This window comes from Chlorocebus sabaeus, chromosome X, assembly GCF_047675955.1.
Source record: "Chlorocebus sabaeus isolate Y175 chromosome X, mChlSab1.0.hap1, whole genome shotgun sequence".
In the NCBI taxonomy this organism is placed as follows: domain Eukaryota; kingdom Metazoa; phylum Chordata; class Mammalia; order Primates; family Cercopithecidae; genus Chlorocebus; species Chlorocebus sabaeus.
This window is the reverse complement of record NC_132933.1, coordinates 81,788,950-81,811,398: the sequence shown is the minus strand read 5'-3', so window position 1 is coordinate 81,811,398 and position 22,449 is coordinate 81,788,950. Positions and strand designations below refer to the sequence as shown.

At 49.5% G+C, this 22,449-nt stretch overlaps 3 protein-coding genes across 5 annotated transcripts; 1 reads left to right on the top strand and 2 right to left on the bottom strand.

The window, feature by feature from the left end:
- Nucleotides 1–88: 88 nt before the first annotated feature.
- On the top strand, nt 89–7,768 carry FOXO4 (forkhead box O4). The gene is made up of 3 exons (XM_007992006.3): nt 89–1,219; nt 4,925–5,981; nt 6,318–7,768. The coding sequence occupies exons 1-3, from the start codon at nt 767–769 to the stop codon at nt 6,323–6,325; spliced, it is 1,518 nt and encodes a 505-aa protein (XP_007990197.1). The 5' UTR covers nt 89–766; the 3' UTR covers nt 6,326–7,768.
- CXHXorf65 (chromosome X CXorf65 homolog) lies at nt 7,759–11,527 on the bottom strand. Its single transcript, XM_007992005.3, has 6 exons — nt 10,770–11,527; nt 10,578–10,664; nt 10,238–10,375; nt 9,002–9,070; nt 8,531–8,637; nt 7,759–8,346 (listed from the first exon to the last, which is right to left on the bottom strand). The coding sequence occupies exons 1-6, from the start codon at nt 10,792–10,794 to the stop codon at nt 8,221–8,223; spliced, it is 552 nt and encodes a 183-aa protein (XP_007990196.1). The 5' UTR covers nt 10,795–11,527; the 3' UTR covers nt 7,759–8,220.
- A 117-nt stretch (nt 11,528–11,644) lies between these two features.
- On the bottom strand, nt 11,645–22,442 carry IL2RG (interleukin 2 receptor subunit gamma). Of its 3 annotated transcripts, none has more exons than XM_007992017.3 (9): nt 22,340–22,442; nt 15,655–15,788; nt 15,132–15,285; nt 14,739–14,923; nt 14,391–14,530; nt 13,469–13,631; nt 12,840–12,936; nt 12,518–12,587; nt 11,645–12,162 (listed from the first exon to the last, which is right to left on the bottom strand). In XM_007992017.3, the coding sequence occupies exons 2-9, from the start codon at nt 15,767–15,769 to the stop codon at nt 11,977–11,979; spliced, it is 1,110 nt and encodes a 369-aa protein (XP_007990208.1). In that variant the 5' UTR covers nt 15,770–15,788; nt 22,340–22,442; the 3' UTR covers nt 11,645–11,976. The 3 variants fall into 3 exon arrangements, with proteins under 3 accessions (XP_007990208.1, XP_072869690.1, XP_037844832.1); XM_073013589.1 differs by lacking the exon at nt 22,340–22,442 and adding an exon at nt 18,207–18,322; XM_037988904.2 differs by lacking the exon at nt 22,340–22,442 and adding an exon at nt 17,613–18,153.
- Between the last annotated feature and the right edge of the window lie 7 nt (nt 22,443–22,449).

Here is a 22,449-nt window from a genome sequence, read left to right as displayed (position 1 = left end):
AAGCAGGACGGGAGATGTAGTCCTCAAGAGTGACCAGGGTGGCACGACTGAAGAACTCGGTTTCCCGACTGGCTTTCGAGGCGCGTGCGCAGATGGCTGCCCCGGCGAGTGGTAAACAGAGACGTCAGGAGGGGGCTGCTGCTTGGAGCAAAACAAAAGGGAAACCCGGGGGGCGGGGGGTGGGGGGGGTTGATAGGGGAATCGGTGCGGGAATTAGGGAGGCCGCAGCCGCGGGGACCCGGACCCGATTAAGAGTGGCGAGAAGGGAAGAGGCGGGGGAAGGGGGAGTCAGGGGAGGGGCAAGTGACGCGGGGGAGCGGGGCGTGGGGGAGGGCAGCAATCCGGGTGGAGGAAATTTGGGAGGAGTGTCCGGGGGGCAGCAACTTAAAAGGGGGAGGGAACTGCGGCTAAGGAGACGTTCGGTGATGGGAGCGCAATGTATGAGGGGATACCGTGCCTCAGGTTTAAAAGAGCAGGAAGCTGAGTGAGAGGTTGCAGAAAAAGTGTTTTCGCTCGGCAGAGGTTACAGGTGGCATCTCGGAAAGAGCTCTGAGGCTGCAGGCTGTAGTCGCGAAGGGGATCGGAGAACTGTGTGAAGGGACAGCTTAGGGACTAGCGTCCTGGGACTAGGGGGAAGTTCGCGACTTTCTGAGGACTGGCAGGAATGTGCCTCCTGGCCCTTGATGCTTCCCCCCTGAGGGGAGGCATCGTGAGGGACTGTGGCAGGCTTCACTGAACGCTGAGCCAGGGAGGTCCAACTCCACGTATGGATCCGGGGAATGAGAATTCAGCCACAGAGGCTGCCGCGGTCATAGACCTCGATCCCGACTTCGAACCCCAGAGCCGTCCCCGCTCCTGCACCTGGCCCCTTCCCCGACCAGAGATCGCTAACCAGCCGTCCGAGACGCCCGAGGTGGAGCCAGGTCTGGGGGAAAAGGTACACACGGAGGGACGCTCAGAGCCGATCCTGTTGCCCTCCCGGCTCCCAGAGCCGGCCGGGGGCCCCCAGCCCGGAATCCTGGGGGCTGTAACAGGTCCTCGGAAGGGAGGCTCCCGCCGGAATGCCTGGGGAAATCAGTCATATGCAGAACTCATCAGCCAGGCCATTGAAAGCGCCCCGGAGAAGCGACTGACACTTGCCCAGATCTACGAGTGGATGGTCCGTACTGTACCCTACTTCAAGGACAAGGGTGACAGCAACAGTTCAGCAGGATGGAAGGTAATTATGACCCTCTTACCTTCTTCCCAACACCATCTAGCCCCTGGATTCCCTAGCCTCCCTTACTTCTACTCTGGGGCCCCTTTTACTACCTCCCACCCCCACCCCCTTTGGGAAGCCCAGAGATCCACCTTCAATCTCCAGTTAGACAAACATTTACTTAGTACATAGTATATGCCACACTCGGTGCTTGATGCTGAAGGATCACAGATGAATAAGACACTGTCCCTGCCCTGGAGAAAATCGAATTCTCTGCTCACTGCTCAACACTCGCAGCACTTTGGCTTGGGCTGCCCCAAACACTTATTCCCACAGAGAAGTCTTTATCCTATGTACAGCAGGAACTGTGTGGATTCTCCACATGAACCTACCCTTCCCTCCTCCCCCACCTCCCACCCCAACACCTTTTCTCCCATTCCTGTGGGATTACTTGGATTCCCTGCTTGCCTCCCAATACCTCAGTGTAGTGGTACTGTTCTAGCACTGCTCTACCCGGGAGGAGGGAGTGCAGTGGCAAAGGGTGAAAACAATAATATTCATGGGGAAAGGTAGCTGATCTTATGCACTAAGAAGAAAAAGGGCTGTGAACTGCCACCTGTCTCAGTTTACCCTGTGCTGCCAAGAAACTGTCCCTTGTAAGGGGCTATCCAAGTTTTGGGGGGAAGTCATCCTTTACTGTTAAGGAGTATTAGTCATAAAGAGGAGGTAGGGCTCTGACTTTATAGCATGAAGTTGGGAGTTCCCTTGGCCTTCCGTGAAGAAACTGTGAGGGAAGATCTCAAAAGATACTCTGAAAAACTTGTCCTGAGAAATATGGGGCTCTAATCACAAAACTGGGGAGCCTCAAGCCCTATTGCTGGCTTGTACCTCTGTAGGTGGTGAGGTCAGCATATAACCAAGTACAGAGGGTTGGATGAGCAGAGGAACTTCCCCTAGGTATAGGAGACTGAGGGATCAGGTCTGTGCCGTCCCTAGGGGCTGGGCAGAACAGAAGACAGGACAGCTGACTGAGACCCTTGGCACTATTTCTGGGTAGACGGCCACGCCACAGTCTCAGCTCATAAAAAGCTCAACTCCTTGGACCCAGCCTACACAGCTGTTTTTCTTTTCCCTTAGGTTCATTTTCCAGTGTAGAGGAAATAACAAGTTGTTAGTTATATTGTGGGAGTATCATCCTTCCTTATAATCTACACTTATGTGGGGCTTTAGAGTTTACAAAGTAGTTTTTAAATTTTTTATTTTATTAATCTTTACAGCAATTCTGAGATTCCACATTTTACGCATTAGGAAACTACGTACCGAAAGGTTAGGAAACTCACCTAATAACAGCAGGGTGAGGACTTGAACTCAGGTCTAACTATAAATCATATTCTCTAAGAAGAGCCTGGCTTGCTCTAATTGGAATGATGGCAAAATCAAATCAGGCTGAGCCTGGGACTTCAAGGCCCCCCCCCCCCCCCCGCCCCCCTCTGAGGGAAGTCTCCTGCCTGAACTGGCCTCTCTGATGATATGCCAAGGTTACTCCCACCCCACCAGGGGGCGGCACTCACTTAGAACAAGAAAGTTTAGATTAGGTGGTTTGGGGAGCAATTAGCAGTCACCCCTACCACCCTGCCCTCCAACATGTAAGAGTTATGGGCTTTTGGGAAACTGACCTCTCCAATTAAGAGGCTGTGTACCACTTGCTAGTTCCAAGGCCCAAACAAGAGGAGACAAATGGGCCTTGTGGCTATTAAGTAGTAGAGAAAGGAATGGACCTTCTCAAGTAGATCCAGAATTAGAGGATAAAAAGAGGAGAAATCATAGTGCCAGGTCATGGTCATTGTGGTCCTTAGTTACTATGAGGTGAGGTCGGATGGACAAGTTTCCACTCCTTGAAGGAACGTCAGCACAGTTGAAATGCCATTACCTCAGGGTCCCAGGAACACAAGGCGTTCTTTGGCTAAAGAGCCGTGGAACAAGAAGCATCATTCGCCAGGCAAAGGGTCTCCTTATCTTAAGAGCACCAGTCAGAGAAACAAGTAGTTTCTGACCGTCCCATGGCCTCAGCCTCCTAGTTGCTCCAAGCACTTCTGGGCTCCTCCTGAATTTCTAAACTAAAGAGCTCCAGGTGGGAGGTCAAATGCCCCCAAGGTTGAAGAGTTTATGCACAAATTCCTGAGAAATAGGGGAAAGGCACTGGAAAGGAGGTAGGGAAAAGAAGGCAGGTTTCGGGAAAGGGGGGTGGCCAGGGGAGGGCCAAACCCCTTGTGCAACTAGCCTGCCCCGCGGCAATCAGTAAATATAAGCTGCGCTGGGGGCTGAAGAAGCTGCCAATCTCAGCTCCCTGGCCACTGGAAAGCATCGTCTCTCTAGTAGAATGTCACCAGTAAGGGAGGAAGGGAAAACATACAGCTTCTAATACCCAAGACACTGAAGAGCTGGCAGAGCCTCAAGGGGAACCTCACCATTGTCAAACCAGGGGCAACCCACCAATCAGGTATAAATATTGATTATGTACTGTGAGCTTGAGTAGGTATTGAGTATGTGCTGTGAGCTTGGTGCTCTGGGAGAGCTCTGTTGGGGGATGTGGGACTGGAGGACATTACACTTGGCACTTACACTCGATGAGACGAATTACATGAAACCGTAAACCACACAATATAAATTGGGTAAAATTGTGTGGTGCAGATTTTTTAAATACTATGCTAGAAATTTGGCTGCCAAAGTCAAGCAGCCGCTTTATAAAAGAGGTGGAACTGAAGCTTGGTCTTGACGAAACTAGTAAAACTTAGAGAGGGGAGATCCCTCTTCAGAAAAGAGGGGAAGGGAAGATTGCACCTCACGTATTTGAGGCACAGCAAGAAGCCTGAACCTGAACTGAATGTAGTTGAGGGTGTGTGTTGTGGATTGGAAGAAATAAGGCTGGGATTCAGGGAGGGAAGAAAAAGGAATCTTTAAATTCTATAGAGAGCTGGGTGGCCCAAATGCTCTGTGGGGAATGGAGCACCTGCTGTGCTGAGATTCCTGCCCTTCAGCCTATTCAGAGAACTGGCTCTGGGCAGGGCGGGTCCATCCTGGGCTGGTGCTGTACCACTGTCCGGTAAACTCCACCCAAACCCGCACGCAAGGAAAGGGGTTGAATGCTCTTTCCCACCTGAACCTAGTTCTTGCTGGGCGAGGAGCACGTCTCCCCAATGCCCACCAGCCCCAGGTACCCCCCACCCCCGGCAAAACACACATAGAGCCCTGGGAGGAGCACGGTACTAGGAGCTTTTACAGGGTAGTCACCCCTGTGCCCTTTGCAGTGGGTTATTACATGTTATCTCCCACCCGCTGTACAGAGAAGTCTGGAGCAGAGGCTGAGCAGCTTGTCTGCGAGCGGGAAATGTGTGTGGTCTCCCCTCACACCCCACCCCCATCCCTACTTCTACCAGTTTTCCCCCCTGGATTCAACTTTCTTTGAGTCTCCAGGAATACCCCTGCTGTGTTCCAGCATCCTTTTATCTTTTATCTTTTTTCTCTTTTTTTGTAAATTATTTAAAGTTTTTCTTAAGCTTTAATGACCTGGGAAATGAACCCCCGAAATGAACCCCGCTGTGGTGGTGGCACCAAATCCTAACCCCTAGATCTTTGTGGACCAGCATCCTCTTAGACTTGACCGCTGGCCACTGGCCTCCCCTACACACACCTCACGCCCCTTTCCTGCCATCTCTGCCCCTCCAGAACTCGATCCGCCACAACCTGTCCCTGCACAGCAAGTTCATCAAGGTTCACAACGAGGCCACTGGCAAAAGCTCTTGGTGGATGCTGAACCCTGAGGGAGGCAAGAGCGGCAAAGCCCCTCGCCGCCGGGCTGCCTCTATGGATAGCAGCAGCAAGCTGCTCCGGGGCCGCAGTAAAGCCCCCAAGAAGAAGCCACCTGTGCTGCCAGCTCCACCCGAAGGTGCCACTCCGACGAGCCCTGCCGGCCACTTTGCCAAGTGGTCAGGCAGCCCTTGCTCTCGAAACCGTGAAGAAGCCGATATGTGGACCACCTTCCGTCCACGAAGCAGTTCAAATGCCAGCACTGTCAGCACCCGGCTGTCCCCCTTGAGGCCAGAGTCTGAGGTGCTGGCGGAGGAAATACCAGCTTCAGTCAGCAGCTATGCAGGGGGTGTCCCTCCCACCCTCAATGAAGGTCTAGAGCTGTTAGATGGGCTCAATCTCACCTCATCCCATTCCCTGCTATCTCGGAGTGGTCTCTCTGGCTTCTCTTTGCAGCATCCTGGGGTTACCGGCCCCTTACACACCTACAGCAGCTCCCTTTTCAACCCAGCAGAGGGGCCCCTGTCAGCAGGAGAAGGGTGCTTCTCCAGCTCCCAGGCTCTGGAGGCCCTGCTCACCTCTGATACGCCACCACCCCCTGCTGATGTCCTCATGACCCAGGTAGATCCCATTCTGTCCCAGGCTCCTACTCTTCTGTTGCTGGGGGGGCTTCCTTCCTCCAGTAAGCTGGCCACGGGTGTCGGCCTGTGTCCCAAGCCCCTAGAGGCTCCAGGCCCCAGCAGTCTGGTTCCCACCCTTTCTATGATAGCACCACCTCCAGTCATGGCAAGTGCCCCCATCCCCAAGGCTCTGGGGACTCCTGTGCTCACACCCCCTACTGAAGCTGCAAGCCAAGACAGAATGCCTCAGGATCTAGATCTTGATATGTATATGGAAAACCTGGAGTGTGACATGGATAACATCATCAGTGACCTCATGGATGAGGGCGAGGGACTGGACTTCAACTTTGAGCCAGGTACAGTATCCCCTAATCACCACAGCACCTCATAGCCTGTGACCACTCCTAGGTGCCCAGTTAGTCCCATGATCTGGGCGAAGGGGAGATTTAAGACAAGTGGTAGCCAGATCTCCTGGGGAACCGGAGGGAAGATGTCATATTAGAGTAGCATGGTTTCCGGATGGGACCTCCAGGCCCCTCAGCTGTGCCCACCCCTGCAAGGTAGCACAGAAAAGGTATGTGTGTGGAAGCGGGGTAGGTGCCACCATCTTCTTTGGTGGGAATCTGGATGATAGAATGTTGGCAAGCCCCAGATAAGCCTCTTACCTTGTTCTCCGTTTCTTCTTCCCACAGATCCCTGAGCCATGGCCGGAAGCTTTGTCCCCTGCTTCAGAGGTGCAGCCAGGCGTGTCCATATCTGCTCTTTGCCCTTGAGCCCTCCCCAGGAATTTGGGACCCTGCTTTAGAGCTAGGGTGGGTCTGCTCACACACAGGTGTTGAAGAAATTATTATAAAGATAAAGCTGCCGCATCTGGGGACGATATGGGGAGGGAGATGGGAGGGGAAAGGGGAGAGGGTTTTTCTCACTGTGCCAATTAGGGGGTAAGGCCCCCTCTCAGGAGCCATCCTCGGCTTTCCCTATTCCTACCCTCTAGGCTTTGTAGCGAGATGAGCAACGCTGTTGGAAATGCGAAGTCACCAGTGGCCTTACCCCTGCCTTTGGGAGCAGGATTTTTTGTAGAGAGTCTTAGCTGAGCCAGGCTAGCTGGAGCCTGGGATTTCTATGCAGTGGCCCCTTAGGCCAGTGATGTGGGGTGGGTGGGCAGTTTAGGGGATCTGGAAGGGCCAAGGTCTGAGCACCGGAGTGGCTCGCCAGGCCAAATCACCCTTAGAAGGCTGCAGATAACAGAAAGGCTTTTTATAAACTTTTAAAGAAATACAAACACAAATATAGAGATTTTTTTAACCATGGCAGGGTGCTAGTGGTGGGCAGAATGCTTTTTTTTCTTTCTGAAGGCTTTGTGATAGTGACATGATACAAACACTACAGACAATAAATGCTAGGAGAGACACAGGGAAGTGGGGAGAGGAGGGGAGTAATAGTAAACACAGGGAAGAGCTCCCCTATGGACCAGGTGTAGAGAAAGGTCTATGCAGAAATAAGTTGGAGTTTCCCTAAGGAAAAAGCTAACCCAGGTCCCCTCATTCCTTCAACTTGTGCCTGGAAGTGTGTGTTGTTGGGGTGCAGCCACACTCTTCTATGACCCAGCTGGGTTAGTGCTACAGTGGGAGAGTAAATTGAAGGCCGGGAATTAGCTTGGGGCCAGGGAAGGGACTGGGAGGGGAGAGAAGAGGAGGGAAGGATTTAGGATGGTAAAGTTAGGTACAGAGACCTCCCTGTTCAAGGCCCCTGACAGCTGTCCCTGCCCTTCTTCCCCTTCCCTGACTGCAGGGGTTATGTGGAAGTGTGTGTGGCAGCAGGCAGCAGGGAGGGGAGCAACGGGGAAGGGGGAGCTGGGGAGCTTGGCTGAGGGTCTGGGAAATGAGCAGGGATGGGGGGAATGTGGATCAGGTTTACTAGCACCTGCCAGGGAGGCCATCTGGGGCTCCTTCTCCACCCCAGCCCCCAAAGCAGCCCTTCCCCCAGTGCCCTTTGCATTGTCCCCTCCCCCACCCCTGCTGTGGGTTCCCATCATTTCCTGTGTCAGCGCCTGGCCTACCCAGATTGTATCATGTGCTAGATTGGAGTGGGGAAGTGTGTCAAATCAATAAATGAATGAATTCAATAAATGCCTATAACCAGCTCTGGTTTCTGCTGCCTTGCTTCTCCCCTTGGATAAGGGGGAGGGAGGGTGAAAGGCAAAGGGCGGGAGGAAGAAACTGCCCAGAGGCAGAGACATGGAGGAGGGTGGGGGAATTTCAGCCTGGGGAGGTGGTGGAGTGTGGGGGTGGAGGGACACCTAACCCCTGCAGGAGTAGGCGGGCTGTGAGATAGGCCTCCCAAGGGGAGGTAGTCTGGTTTGAGAAGACCCCACCCCCTACTCCGTCCCTCAAAGGCTCATTGTACTAGACTTCACAGCCTTCCTCACTCCCACCCATGCGCTTGCCCCAGCGTTCTCCTGCCGTTCCCATCCACCCTCAGCGCCTCCTCGGTGCCTGGGGCGTACGTACTCAAGCCATAGTGCAGATACTGGGAGAAGGAGTCTTTCTAGAAAAAGAAATCTCACGTTCAATTCCAGTAATTTCACACCTAGTATTACTTCTTTTGCTTGGTGGTTTTATTGAGTGGGCGACGTTTATCCTTCTTGAAGTCAGGTCTGTTCCTAAAGGTCGGAGACTTGCGAGTAGACTTCTTTTTCTCTGATCGTCCTGATAGCTTGGACTAGAAAAAGAAAGTAAGTAAACAAAGAGGCCCCTGCAGGGAAGGTTTCTACAACCCAGGGCCAAAGGAAGGAAAAAAGAAATTGGAGGCAGGAAATTCATCTCAGAGGGCTGGGATGGAGGAACATTCAGTCGGCTGGTGGGAGAGGTGGGTGCTGGGGCAGACCACATTTGGCGAGTCTTACCGGGACGCTCACAGTAGGTTCAATTATAACGACCTTCTTGGCTTCTTGCATTTTAAGCATCTGAATTCGTCTCCTCTCCAGAGCGTCATATTGTATGCGCAGTGCAACTAAGAACAAAGAAAAGGCACCTGCACTTCTGAGAACTAGAGACCTTACCCTTCCCGATGCTCCCATTCGTTGTTCAAACCATCAGCTGGAACCCCACCTGGCCTAAGATGGAAATGCTGGAATGGTGATAGGGAGCTATACGGAGAAGATGGCCAAGAAATAGGGGAAGCAGGGAGTAACGCATGCACATTCCACCTGGTGTGAGCTAAACATCCCTCCTAAAGTGGACCTGGACCCTGCCCCCTTTTTCCTAGGCTCCTATCATCTGACCTACAATATCTCGCTAGTCCCACCCTACATTCTCCATCACACAGCTATGTACTGTACCCTTCATGTTCTTCCCTCCCCCATTTCACTTCTTACCGAGCAGCCGAGGCTCCGGATTCTTGAGGAGAGGCACAAAAGCTCTGTAACCATTCTCCAGCCTGGTTCCTGTGAACATAGCCGTGTGCTATCTCCACCCGTCAACCAGTCTCCACCCTTCAGAAGCCCAAGATTCCAGGACCCAACACTAAAGACTACCCACTGGGCGCGGTGGCTCACGCCTGTAAACCCAGCATTTTGAGAGGCCGAGAGTTCCAGACTAGCCTGGCCAATTTGGTGAAATCTGAGACTAGCCTGGCCAATTTGGTGAAACCCAGTCTCTACTAAAAATACAAACAAACAAACAAAAAAATAGCCAGGCATGGTGGTGGGCGCCTGTAATACCAGCTACTCCGGAGGCTGAGGCAGGAGAATCTCTTGAATCCAGGAGGCGGAGGTTGCAGTGAGCCAAGATCATGCCACTGTTTCAGCCTGGGTGACAGAGCAAGACTTCATCACAATAAATAAATAAATAGATAGATAGATAGATAGATAGATAGATAGATAGATAGATAAAATATAAAGACTACCTTGCCGGGTACAGTGGCTCACGCCTGTAATCCCGGCACTTTGGGAGGCTGAGGCGGGTGGATCAACTGAGGTCAGGAGTTCAAGACCAATTTGGCCAACATGGTGAAACCCCGTCTCTACTAAAAAATTAGTTGGACCTGGTGGCGGGCGCCTGTAGTCCCAGCTACTAGGGAGGCTCATAGGAGAATCACTTGAACCCGGGAGGTGGAGGTTGCAATGAGCTGAGATCGCCCACTGCACTCCAGCCTGAACAACTGGACAAGAGCGAAACTCCGTCTCCAAAAAACAAAACAAAACAAAACAAAACAAACAAACAAACTACCTTGAGCTAGTGGATCTTACTTCTTCCCCTTAGGTATGGACCAGATAACCTATTATTATAGAGGTAGTGCCCTTCCTTAGGCTGACTAGAGATAGTCAATTTGGATCTAGTTGAGAGCATTCAGTTTTTTGAGGGTGTTCTGTTTTTTTAATTTGGTTTTGGTTGTTTTTGGTTTTGTTTTTGGAGGCAGGGTCTTGTTATGTTGCCCAGGCTAGTCTCAAACTCCTGCCCTCTATCAATTCTCCCGCCTTGGCCTCTCAAAGTGCTGAGATTACAAGCATGAACCACTGTGCCCAGCCTTGGATGCCTTGTTTTAAAGATAAGGTTCATAATCTATCTTAAAGGCATTGTTCTATTTCTGGGGAACATTCCTGAGCCTCTACCTGGTGGCCCACGCTCCACCTTACAAACGTAGTAGGTGCTTCGAGCTGTAAGGTATTTGCTGGCATACTCTGCATGGGTGGGCTTCATCAGGAAAAGCATCTTCATTTTCCCCGTTTGTTCACACAAATCGATGGTGCCTGGAGGGAGATCACAGGGTAATTGGGGCAGCTAAGGAAAGAGAGTGGGAGCAAAAGGAGCCAGTGATCCTATACAGAATGGGTTGGAGGAAGCTGTAAGGATATGAGGAACTCCCTTCTTGCCAGGAGGAGGGCTTGGGGGTTAGAGATGACCCAACTCCTTCTGACCTTTGGCCATTAGTCCCCTCCCCAAGCTCCTCACTTGTTTTAGGCAGCTTTACTTTACTGCGGATGTAATACAGCAACACGACGACAGCACAGTTGGTATTGACCAGAAACTGCTGATTATCTGAGAAGAGACAGGATGGGACACATGGGCCTGTTTCTGTGATCTCCACTGCCCTCAGATCCCTCCACCCCCATCCACAGACTCTAGTTCTATGCTGCCCCTCACCTCCATGTTTGATGAAGATGAACATGCCCTCAGGATCGCCTCACTCTTCACAAAATGCCCCGATGAGTCATGCAGAAGGAGGGTGTTCTAGAAGCCTTGTGTGGGGCAAATAGGCCTATAGGGTTGGTGGACTGGAGAGGCAGATGGATTTCATAGGCTGAGGATGCCCAGGCTGGACAGGCAGGAGAGAGCTGTTGGTAGTTGTGGATAACCAGTATCCCCAGGGGTGGGGCCTGAGGCTGCAGTTGAGGGATTATGAGGTCAGAAGTGGCAGGTGTGGCCAAAAAGTAGAGTAATGATAAGGAGAGAAAAACTTGGGTACTTGGGTGGGGTATGTTAAAGATTAGTTGGAAAGGGGGGGCAACATGGTAAGTCTAACTCTTTTTTTTTGTTGTTTAGATGGATTCTACCTCTGTTGTCCAGGCTGGAGTGCAGTGGCACAGTCTTAGCTCACTGCAACCTCTGCCTCCTGGATTCAAGCGATTCTCCCGCCTCAGCCTCCTGAGTAGCTGGGATTACAGGAGCGCACCACCATGCCTGCTAATTTTTGTATTTTTAGTAGAGACAGGGTTTCACCATGTTGGCCAGGCTGATCTCGATCTCCTGACCTTGTGATCCACCCACCTCAGCCTCCCAAAGTGCTGGGATTACAGGCGTAAGCCACCATGCCCAGCCCATGCTAAGTCTAACTCTAAACTAAACCCTGGAATGAGTGCAGGGCACCTGGAAAAAAGTCAGTTTCCAGAACAGTACTCTTTTTCTAGCGAATTGGTAATACTCCTGCCTCCACAGCATAAATGTACTACTCCTTTTTCTTCCCCTCCCACCCTCCTTGTATCCCATGTTTCCCCTACTCCTCACTCCCATGACAGACATTTTTGATGATTATCAACAGAAACTTTATTTCTCATCGGTTCAGGAACAATCAGAGGGTAGATGGAAAGAGGAAGGGAGAGAAAGAGGGAGGGAGGAAGAATCCTGTGGAAAGGAAGGGCCAGACTGAGGGAGATGAAAAACATGTACAGGGCAAAAGGGTAATTCTCAAGTGGGGAATGCCAAATGAAGAGGCGCTTACATGGGGACACAAAATTCCAAATCAGCCACAGTGGGGTGAGGTGAGTATGAGATGCCGATGGGTTGAATGAAGGAAAGTTAGTACCGCTTAGGGCTACAGGACCCTGGGGTTCTTCTGTCAGAGGATTGGGGTTCAGGTTTCAGGCTTCAGGGTGTAACATGGGGGGGCCCAGTAGGGGCTATGCTGGTTGCATGGGGAGGGCCCAGGCCCCTCCCCGAGGGCCCCTCCTTTTGGGGGAATCTCACTGACGAGGCAGAGTCGTTCACTGTAGTCTGGCTGCAGACTCTCAGCCAGTCCCTTAGACACACCACTCCAGGCCTAAAGACAGATATGTCCAGGTCAGGGGTCAATTAGGGGCAGGAAGTAAAATACTGAGCTCTGTGCCAAAGGTGTACTCATGATGTCTGCAACTACTGTAATTGATTACAGAAGGGATACACAGACTCCTGGGCCCCCAATACCAGTTTCCATCTGCCTCACTCAATCTATAATCTGCGCTTCTGTGTGTGTCTGTCTCTGCATAGTCCATCCCCCATTTGGTCGGCCACATCCTGACAGTTAGCACAGGGCCTCCTTCTCTCTCCTCTCTGCCCCCACCCCCACACTCTGTCTGTCTTGCTGGCAGGCAGTTGGCAGTTGATAGACTGCAGCATGCTTATGACAGTGTTCTCACCGAAAAGTTCCCGTGGTATTCAGTAACAAGATCCTCTAGGTTCTTCAGGGTGGGAATTCGGGGCATCGTCCTGACAGAGGAGAAAGAGGGAGCAGAAGCACATAGGTTAAAGCTTTTTAATCACCCTTCTCCCAGTTGTCCCATATGAAATAAAGTGATTCTGTGTTCTCTGTGCCTGTGGCTTCCTTCCATCACCAAACTCTCTTGGGTAATCTCTCATTTCTTACTGTCTCATCCTTTACTCCTAAAGACCCTGCAAAACCCTCCTCTGCTATTCTCAGCTACTGTTCCCCTTATTTTTCTGGGCTTTTCCAAATCTCACCGTTCCAGCCAGAAATACACACAGAGAAGGCTGATAATCAATCCCATGGAGCCAACGGAGATAACCACGGCTTCCAATGCAAACAGGAAAGGATTCTCTACAGAAAAAAGAAAAGCAAAGTGGACCTTATATTTGTTGTGCGCCTACTACATGCCAGGCACTGGTGCCAGGCACTGTGCTGAAGATATACTCTCTGTTTAATCCTCACAACAGCTCCTGTGAGGCAGGAACAATTATCTCCATCTTATATCTCAGGAAACAGAATCCAAGAGTTTAGTGATGTACCCAAGGCCAAAGAGGTAGTAGTATGTGGCAGAGCCTAGATCCAGCTGGTTCCAAAGCCATCTTCACTTTGCAGGCTCTCTAGGAATGCTTCAGGGAAATCCTATACACTCTATAGCCCCCTTGAGTACCCCTAAGCCTCCTTCTTAATCCACCCCCTCTAACAACACACTAACCCAACCCTACACAGAAAAACCTTGATTTCTAGAGGTTGGGGTTGGACAGTGTGGGGAGATGGGGCACCATGTTTGGGGGCTTTAGTGATAGGGGAGTGGAGCAAAACACAATGGTGTTAGAAAGGCTGGGGTGTTGGGCTTATGGATTGGGGTCATGTGGGCCCATTTTACCTTTGGAAGTATTGCTCCCCCAGTGGATTGGGTGGCTCCATTCACTCCAATGCTGAGCACTTCCACAGAGTGGGTTAAAGCGGCTCCGAACACGAAACGTGTAGCGTTTCTGCCCATCCACACTAGGCAGGGAGAACTTATGTCTATAATCTACTGATTGTTCCTTGAGGAAAAAGAGGATGAGGGAAAGTAGGTGTCTATGAGAGAAGAGAGAATTAAAACATACCCCTGAACACCCACCAGTATCATCTCTGCTACTTCCCAGTTTCTCTCTCCTGAGTACTCAAGCCACACTGCTCCCTTCACTGACTTGAATCTAATGCCTCCCCTCTGGATCCCCTTAATGGCTTCCTTTTATTTACTTGTTTATCTGGTATCAGGAAGAGTATGGGTAGGGAATCCTTAATGAAAACTCACTGGTGTCAGGCATGGTGGCTCACACCTGTAATCCCATCACTTTGGGAGGCCAAGGTGGGCAGATCACCTGAGGTCAGGAGTTCAAGACCAGCCTGGCCAACATGGCAAAACACTGCCTTTAGTAAAAATACAAAAATTAGTCAGGCATGGCTGTGCATGCTCCCAGCTACTCGGGAGGCTAAAGCAGGAGAATCACTTGAACTCGGGAGACAGAGGTTGCAGTGGGCCCAAGATCGCCCCACTACACTCAAGCCTGGGTAACAGAGTGAGGCCGTCTCAAAAAAAAAAAAAAAGAAAGAAAGAAAAAAAAGAAAAGAAAAGAAAAAAAGAAAACTCACTGGGGACTACAGGGAAAGGAGTTGGAGGAGGGAGGGTAGGGAGTGAGCAGAGAAGCTGGGAGGCAGAGAACAGGAGCTTGATATTAGGTCCTCCTATCTGTCTGGTTGAATCCTTTAGCCCCACTTGCTTGGCCTTAGCTGCTACATTCACATCCCTAGTCACTCACAGTCCAGCTGTGGTCCCAGTCAGTCCGGTACTGCACCAAGTGCTCCAAACAGTGGTTCAAGAATCTGTTGTTCCAGTTCAGTTCTAGCTGGGATTCACTCAGTTTGCGAAGTGTTAGGTTCTCCGGAGCCCAGGGGATCACTGGAGATATGTGTGTGTATGTGGTCATTCCCCTGGCCTAGACAAGTCAGGATCCTGAAGATAGTGCCCCTAATACCTCCTCCCTTCCCATCCTGATCCCCTACCTCCTTTTTTCTGCCCATCTACCCTTATGATAAAATAACACTACTCCGTAGACTCCAATGTCCCACAGTATCCCTGGTCTCTTGACCCTTTCTTTCCAAATTACCCAGATTCTGCAGTTTTAGCATCTGTGTGGCCTGTCTCCTGGGTTCCCGTGGGTCCTGGAGCTGAACAACAAATGTTTGGTAGAGGTGGATCTCCTTTTTTTGCAACTGACAGCCAGAAGTGATTTCTTCAGAGAATAGATAGTGGCTGCACTTCTGGACTTTATCATTATCCGAATTCTTGTACCTAGAGGAGAAAGGTTGGAAGGAAGAGGAACAGTGGGGCCAATCTGGGTACCACAGCTATCCAGAGCCTAGCCTCATCTCCCCTCAACCGACTTATGACTTACCCCAGGAGAAAACAGTGGGGCACCTGGGAGACTTGCTACCCTCTTTCTTGGTCTCTGATCCAACCCACCTCTTGTTCTTCCCCTCCCCATCTTCCCTTCTCATACCAATAATGCAGAGTGAGGTTGGTAGGCTGGGGCTCAGAGCTGCTGTTCCAAGTGCAATTCATGTACTCGACATTGAACACAAAACACTGAACCTCTGGGAGGGGCGGAGTGGAAACACTGAGGGAGTCAGTGGGCATAGAGGTCAGGAAGAAATCTAGATTGGGAAGAAAATGAAGGCAGGGAGGGAAAGAGAAGAAATGATGGTCAGAAGGAAGAGGCTGAGCATGGTGGCTAATGTCTGTAATCCTGGTGCTTTGAAAGGTTGAGGCAGGAGGATCACTAGAGGCCAGGAGTTTGAGACCAGCCTGGGCAACATAGCGAGACCCTGCCTCAAAAGAAAGAAACAAACAAAAAAGAAAGAAGAAGTAGCATGAGGCAGGGAACCCTCCCCCTTCCCCTTCCCATTCTACTTTTCAATTCTGCCCACATGATTGTAATGGCCAGTGGCAGGTTCCAGATTTCTGTACAGCCCCTTCCCACAGCCACCCTTCTCACCAACCCCCTCCAGTCCCAGATTTCCCACCAGTTGTGGCGTCTTCATTCCCATTGGGCGTCAGAATTGTCGTGTTCAGCGCCACTCCCAGCAGGGGCAGCTGCAGGACTAAGAGGGATCTGAATGGTAATGATGGCTTCAACATGGCGCTTGCTCTTCATTCCCTGGGTGTAGTTTGTCTGTGTCAGGAACCTGGGTCCCTCACCCACCACCCCTCCCCACCCACACATTTCCTCTGTCATAGCTTCCGGTGGAAAGAACCTTATAAACCAGGGCTTTACAGAGGGTGTGGCAAATGTGTGCTGTGTGACAAAGGCCAAGTCCTCTCAGAGATTAGGTGCTGCTGTAAGGTGGTAAACATAAACTAAGGCTGGATATACAATAGTGTCAGAGACTCAAAAATCCTCAGTCCACCTAGATCCTGGGAAGGATCTGTTCACTACCACTAGCACCATTCTCAACCACCTTTTCCTCTAAATCACTACCTTCTATAATGGAAGTTCTGAACCCCACCCCCGACATCACCATCCTATGCCATGCCTCTTCCTTGACTCGGTCACCCTTAAATCTCTGTCAAAGCTCTACTGTTTTGGGAGGATGGAAAATACCGTCTTGGCTCCTGTGGGCACATATACAGCTGTCTTTCCTCTGATCTAATCCAAACCAGAATACCCACCCTTAGCTGCTGCCTGAGCTGGGTCCCTGTTAAGACTGGTGAGGAAGTGTGACTTATAATAGAAAAAGATTCTAGAAATGGAGGAACAACAATACTAGCTTCAAGCTTCCCATCTTCCCCCAACTCTGCTTCTCTTCCTGCCTTCCCCACCTCAGTCGATGGTATCGTCACCCTTTCGGTCACCCAAACTTGAAACCTCAGAATCAGCTTCAATTTCTCCTCCTCTCTCACCCGGAGAATATAACCCACTCTGCTTCTCTGGTGTTTCTCCCAACAGTTTCCTCCTTTCCATTACCACAGCCACTCTGCTAAATCAGTCTTTCATTAGCTCTAGTCATGATTCTTTCTAGACTCCACCAACTGGCCTCCCTTTCAAAAGGTCCTCTGCTCTCTAATCCATTCTTCAAGTTGTTGCCAGTTTTACCTTCCCGCAAAACACAGAGCTGATTGGAGAATCAGAAACTATTTATTCAGCAAACATTTATTAAGTCTTTAATATGTGCCAGGCACTGTGCTTATGTTCTGGAAATAGACCAATAAGACATCCTCATATTTCCAGATGCTCACAAAAAAGTGGGGAAGACATAAACAAGTAATACAATATAGTGTAACAAGTCCTATAGCATAAATGTAGAGATACTACAAAGTATGTGAGCACAGAAGAGGAAGTAACTAAATTTACCAAGATGGAGAGAGGAGTAGTTTAGTGAAGGCTGTGCTGAAGAGGTGCTATTTCAGTGGCATCTAAAAGAATGAGTGTAATTTTACCAGACAGAAAGTGAGGTAGGATACCAAGCAAAGAAAAAGAGCACTTGCCTGGGAGTCTCAGGAAAACTGGACTATATGGCCCAGTTTAGTATTTAGTATGTATCTTTAGTATGTATTAGTTTGCTAGGGCTGCCATAGTTATCCCCAAATTGAGTGACTTAAACCAACAGAAATTTATTCTCTCAGCCGGGTGCAGTGGCTCATGCCTGTAATCCCAGCACTTTGGGAGGCCAAGGCAGGTGGACTGCTTGAGGAGTTTGAGACCAGCCTGGCCAACCTGGTGAAACCCCGTCTCTACTAAAAATACAAAAATCAGCCAGACATGGTGGCGCACACCTGTAATACCAGCTACTCAGGAGGCTGAAACACGAGAATCGCTTGAATCTGGGAGGCAGAGGTTGCAGTGAGCTAAAATTGTGCTACTGCACTCCAGCCTGGGCAACAGAGTGAGACTCCATCTTAAATAAATAAATAAATAAATAAATAAATAAATAAATAAATATTTTTTTTAAAAGGGGGGAAAAAAAGACATGTATTCTCTCACAGTTCTGGAGCCCAGAAGTCTGAAATCAGTGTGGCCAGGGTTGGTTCCTTCTGGAGGCACTGAGGAAGAAGTTGTTCCATGCCTCTCTTCTAGTTTCTAGTGGCTGCCATCAATCCTTGGTGCTCCTTGGCTTGCAGACACATCATTCCAATCTCTACCCCCATCTTTGCATCACCTCTTCTTCTCTACATCTCCTTTATCCTTCTCTTCTCTTACAGGGACACCTGTCATTGGATTTATGGCCCATCCTAATCAAGGGTGTTGTCTCCTAGGAGCTTTGCCTTAATTATAGCTGCTAAAAGCCTTTTGTCAAAGAAGGTGACATCCACAGGTTCCAAGTGAACATATCTTTTTGGAGGCCACATTCAACCCACTACAGAGGGCATTCTCCAACTTAAAAGTCTTCAAAAGCTACTCATGGCCTTCAGAATAAAGTCCAAGCTCCAGTGATCAATTCCAGCCACACAGGATATGTCAAACGCATTGACTCTCTCTGGAATTAGTCTCTTCCTTTCCGTAGGCTAAAATCCTTCAGAGGGCAAAACTCCGTCTCTACCAAAAATACAAAAATTAGCCACGTTTGGTAGCACTCACCTGTAGTCCCAGTTACTCAGGTGGCTGAGGCACAAGAATCACTTGAACCCAGGAGGCAGAGGTTGCAGTGAACTGAGATCGCACACTGCACTCCAGCCAGAGTGACAGAGCAAGACTCTGCCTAAAAACTAAAAAATAAAAAATAAATCCTTCAGGGTTACATGCCTATTAGAATAGCCAAAATCAACTGGGCAAGGTGGCTCATGCCTTGCCTGAAATCCCAGCACTTTGGGAGGCTGAGGTGAGTGGATTGCTGTGGCAACACAGCAAGATCCCATCTCTTGTTTGAAAAAAAAAAAGAGGCCGGGCACAGTGGCTCACACCTGTAATCCCAGCACTTTGGAAGGCCAAGGTGAGTGGATCATTTGAGGTCAGGAGTTCAAGACCAGCCTGGCCTACATGGTGAAACCCCATCTACTAAAAATACAAAAATTAGCCAGGCAGTAATGGCGCATTCCTGTAATCCCAGCTACTTGAGAGGCTGAGACAGGAGAATTGCTTGAGCCTGGGAGGTGAAGGTTGTGGTGAGCCGAGATTGCACCACTGCACTCCAGTCTGGGTGACAAAGTGAGACCCTGTATCAAAAAAAAAAAAAAAAAAAAAAGCCCAAATCCAGAACACTGACAACACCAAATACTGGCAAGGATGTGGAGCAACAGGAAAAACTCTCATTTGTTGCTGGTGGAATTGCAAAAATGATACAGCCACTTTGGAAGACAGTTTGGTAGTTTCTTATAAAACTAAACATATTCTTTCAGCAATCATGTTCCTTGGTATTAACAAAGGAGAAGACTTGTGTTCACATAAAAACCTGCAGACGGATGTTTATAGCAGTTTTATTCATAATTGCCCAAACTTGGAAGCAACCAAATTGTCTTTCAGTAGGGGAGTGCATAAACTGTGGTACATCCTGAAAGTGAAATATTATTCGGTGCAAAAAGAAATGAGCTATTAAGGCCGTGAAGAGACATGGGAGAAAACTTCAATGCATATGACTAAGTGAAAGAAGTCATGCAGAAAAGGCCACATACTATAGGATTCCAACTATAAGACATTCTGGAAAAGGGCGAAACTATGGAGGACAGTAAAAAGATCAGTGGTTGCCAGGGGTTGTCGGAGAGGGAAGGATGAATAGATGGAGCAGAAAAAGATTTTAGGTCAGTGAAAATATTCCGTAAGATACTACAAAGGTGGACACATGTTACTCTTTTATCCAAACTCACAGACTGTATAAGATAACATCAAGAGTGAACTCTAATGTAAACCATGAACTTTGGGTAATGATGTTCAAGGTAGGTCCATCAACTGTAACAAATATACCATCTATGTGTGAGGGCAGACAGTATATAGGAATTCTCCGTACCTTCCTCTCAATTTTGCTGTGAACCTAAAACTGCTCTAAAAAATTCTTTTATGGTCAGGCGCGGTGGCTCACGCCTCTAATCCCAGCACTTTGGGAGGCCAAGGCAGGCGGATCACGAGGTCAGGAGATCGAGACCATCCTGGCAAACACGGTGAAACTCCGTCTCTACTAAAAAATGCAAAAAAAACTAGCCGGGCGTGGTGGCAGGCGCCAGTAGTCCCAGCTTCTCGGGAGGCTGAGGCAGGAGAATGGCGTGAACCCGGGAGGCGGCGGAGCTTGCAGTGAGCGGAGATCGCGCCACTGCACTCCAGCCTGGGCAACGGAGCGAGACTCCGTCTCAAAAAAAAAAAAAAAAATTATTTTAGTCCGGGTGCTGTGGCTCACGCCTGTAATCCCAGCACTTTAGGAGGCCAAGGTGGGTGGATCGCTGGAAACCAGGAGTTTGAGACCAGCCTGAGCAACACAGCAAAACCCCGTCACCACCAAAAAAAAAAAAAAAAAAGCAAAAATTAACCAAGTGTGGTGGCCGGCGCCTGTGGTCCTAGGTACTTGGGAGGCTGAGGTGGGAGATTTGCTTGAGCCTGGGAGGTGGAGGTTGCAGTGAAGTGAGATTGCACCACTGCACTCTAGCCTGGGCCACTGAGTGAGACCCTGAAGAAGGAAGGAAGGAAGAAGGAAGGAAGGAAGGGGGGAAGGAGGGAAGGGGGGAAGGAGGGAGGGAGGGAGGGAGGGAAGGAGAAAAGAAAAGAAAAGAAAAGAAAAATTATCTTTTAAAAATATCCTTCAGGTCGGTGGCTCACGCCTGTAATCCCAACACTTTGAGAGGCCGAGGCAGGTGGATCGCCTGACCAGCCTGACCAACATGGAGAAACCCCATCTCTACTAAAAATACAAAAAAAAAAAAAAAAAAAGAAAAAGAAAAAATTAGCCAGGCATGGCAGCGCATGCCTATAATCCCAGCTACTCAGGAGGCTGAGGCAGGAGAATCGCTTGAACCAGGGAGGCAGAGGTTGCAGTGAGCTGAGATCGCGCCATTGCACTCCAGTCTGGTCAACAGGAATGAAACTTCGTCTCAAAATAAATAAATAAATAAATAAACAAATAAATAAATAAAATATCTTTCAGGCTGAGCGTGGTGGCTCACACCTGTAATCCCAGCACTTTGGGAGACCGAGGTGGGAGGATCACTTGAGGTCACGAGTTCGAGACCAGCCTGGCCAACATGGAGAAACCCCGTCTCTACTAAAAATACAAAAATTAGCCAGGCGTGATGGCGTGAGCCTGTAATCCCAGCTACTGGGGAGGCTGAGGCAGGAGAATCACTTGACCCTGGGAGGCGGAGGTTGCAGTGAGCCAAGATCATGCCACTGCACTCCAGCCTGGGCAACAAGAGCGAAGCAATAAATAAATAAAAGCAATAAATAAAATAATAAAGAAATAAAACAAAATAAACAAAAATAAAAATATCCTTCAGAGTTAGTTCAAATGTTACCTCAGCCTCCCGAGCAGCTGGCATTACAGGCGCCCACTACCACACCAGCTAATTTTTGTATTTTTAGTAGAGATGGGGTTTCACCACGTTGGCCAGGCTGGTCTTGAACTCCTGACCTCAAGTGATCCACCCGCCTTGGCCTCCCAAAGTGCTGGAATTACAGACCTGAGCCATCGCTCCCGCCTTGAATTACTTTTTCTTTCCATTGTGATTCAATAGCATTTTATTTTTGTTACTGGTGTTATTTTTGTTTATTGTTATTTGCTACTTTTGTTATAGCACACTGGCTGTCTTTTCTCTAGAAGGCAATACAAGGCCCGCACAGTGGCGCACGCCTGTAGTCCCAGCTACTGGGAGGCTGAGGCAGGAGGATCGCTGGAGTCCAGGAGGTTGAGGCTGCAGTGAGCCGTGATCGCGCCACTGCACTCCAGCCTGGGCGACAGAGGGAGAACCTGCCTCAAAATAAACAAACAAATAGCAATACGACAATAGGATATTGGCTCTGCAATTGAGAATCTTAGTGCCAGCTCTGTTATTCAGTAGCTGTATAATACTGGGTAAGTGAATTTTCACACTTTGAAAACCAGCTTCCTCATCTGCAAAATCGAGCCAATAATAATCCCTAACTCATGAGGCTGTGAGCAGATTAAAGGAGATAGTGTCTGAAAAGCATTTGACACAGTAGGTGCCTCTTTCGCTAGACCAAGGGTTCTTAACCTGGAGTTCATGGACCCTTAGGGGATACATGGATGAGCTTCAGGGGATCTAAGAATCTAAAGTAACATTTTGCATGTCAATATATGCATATTATTATTATTTCTGGGAAGAAGGTCCATAGCTTTCATTAGCAGCTTTAAGGGTTTGTGAATCAAAAAAGTTACTCTGCAGTACCCTTGGGCAGAAAAAACAAACAAAAAAGGTTAGACAACTCGATGGTAGACCTTGAGGGATTAGAGCCAGCCTTTCAGGGTTTAATAGGTTCTTTCTCATGCATACGTAGTTTCTAATGTTCACAATAGCCCCTTGAAGGAGGTGTTAGCGCACCTATTTTTCAGATACCAGAACTAAGAAACGAACTGATTTGTAATAGACGGAGTTCCTAACCAATGCAAATATTATTTAAGACTTTTCTAGGCCAAAATCGAGCTAGGCTCTGGGAACCGAATTCCAGTCAGAACTCAGCACCACAGAGGCCTCCCTCTTCCCTGGTTTGCATCCCCAGCTCACTCTGCGCCTCCGGAACGTTTCATAGATTTTTGCTGAGTGAAATCAACTTACCGCCGCCGCCGCCGAAAAACTCCCGGGGCACAGAGCTCCGCCCCCACCGGGCCAGGCCCCACCCCCTCTGCGGTCGGTATTGTCCGATGGTTCCCGGCGTCCCTCGGCTT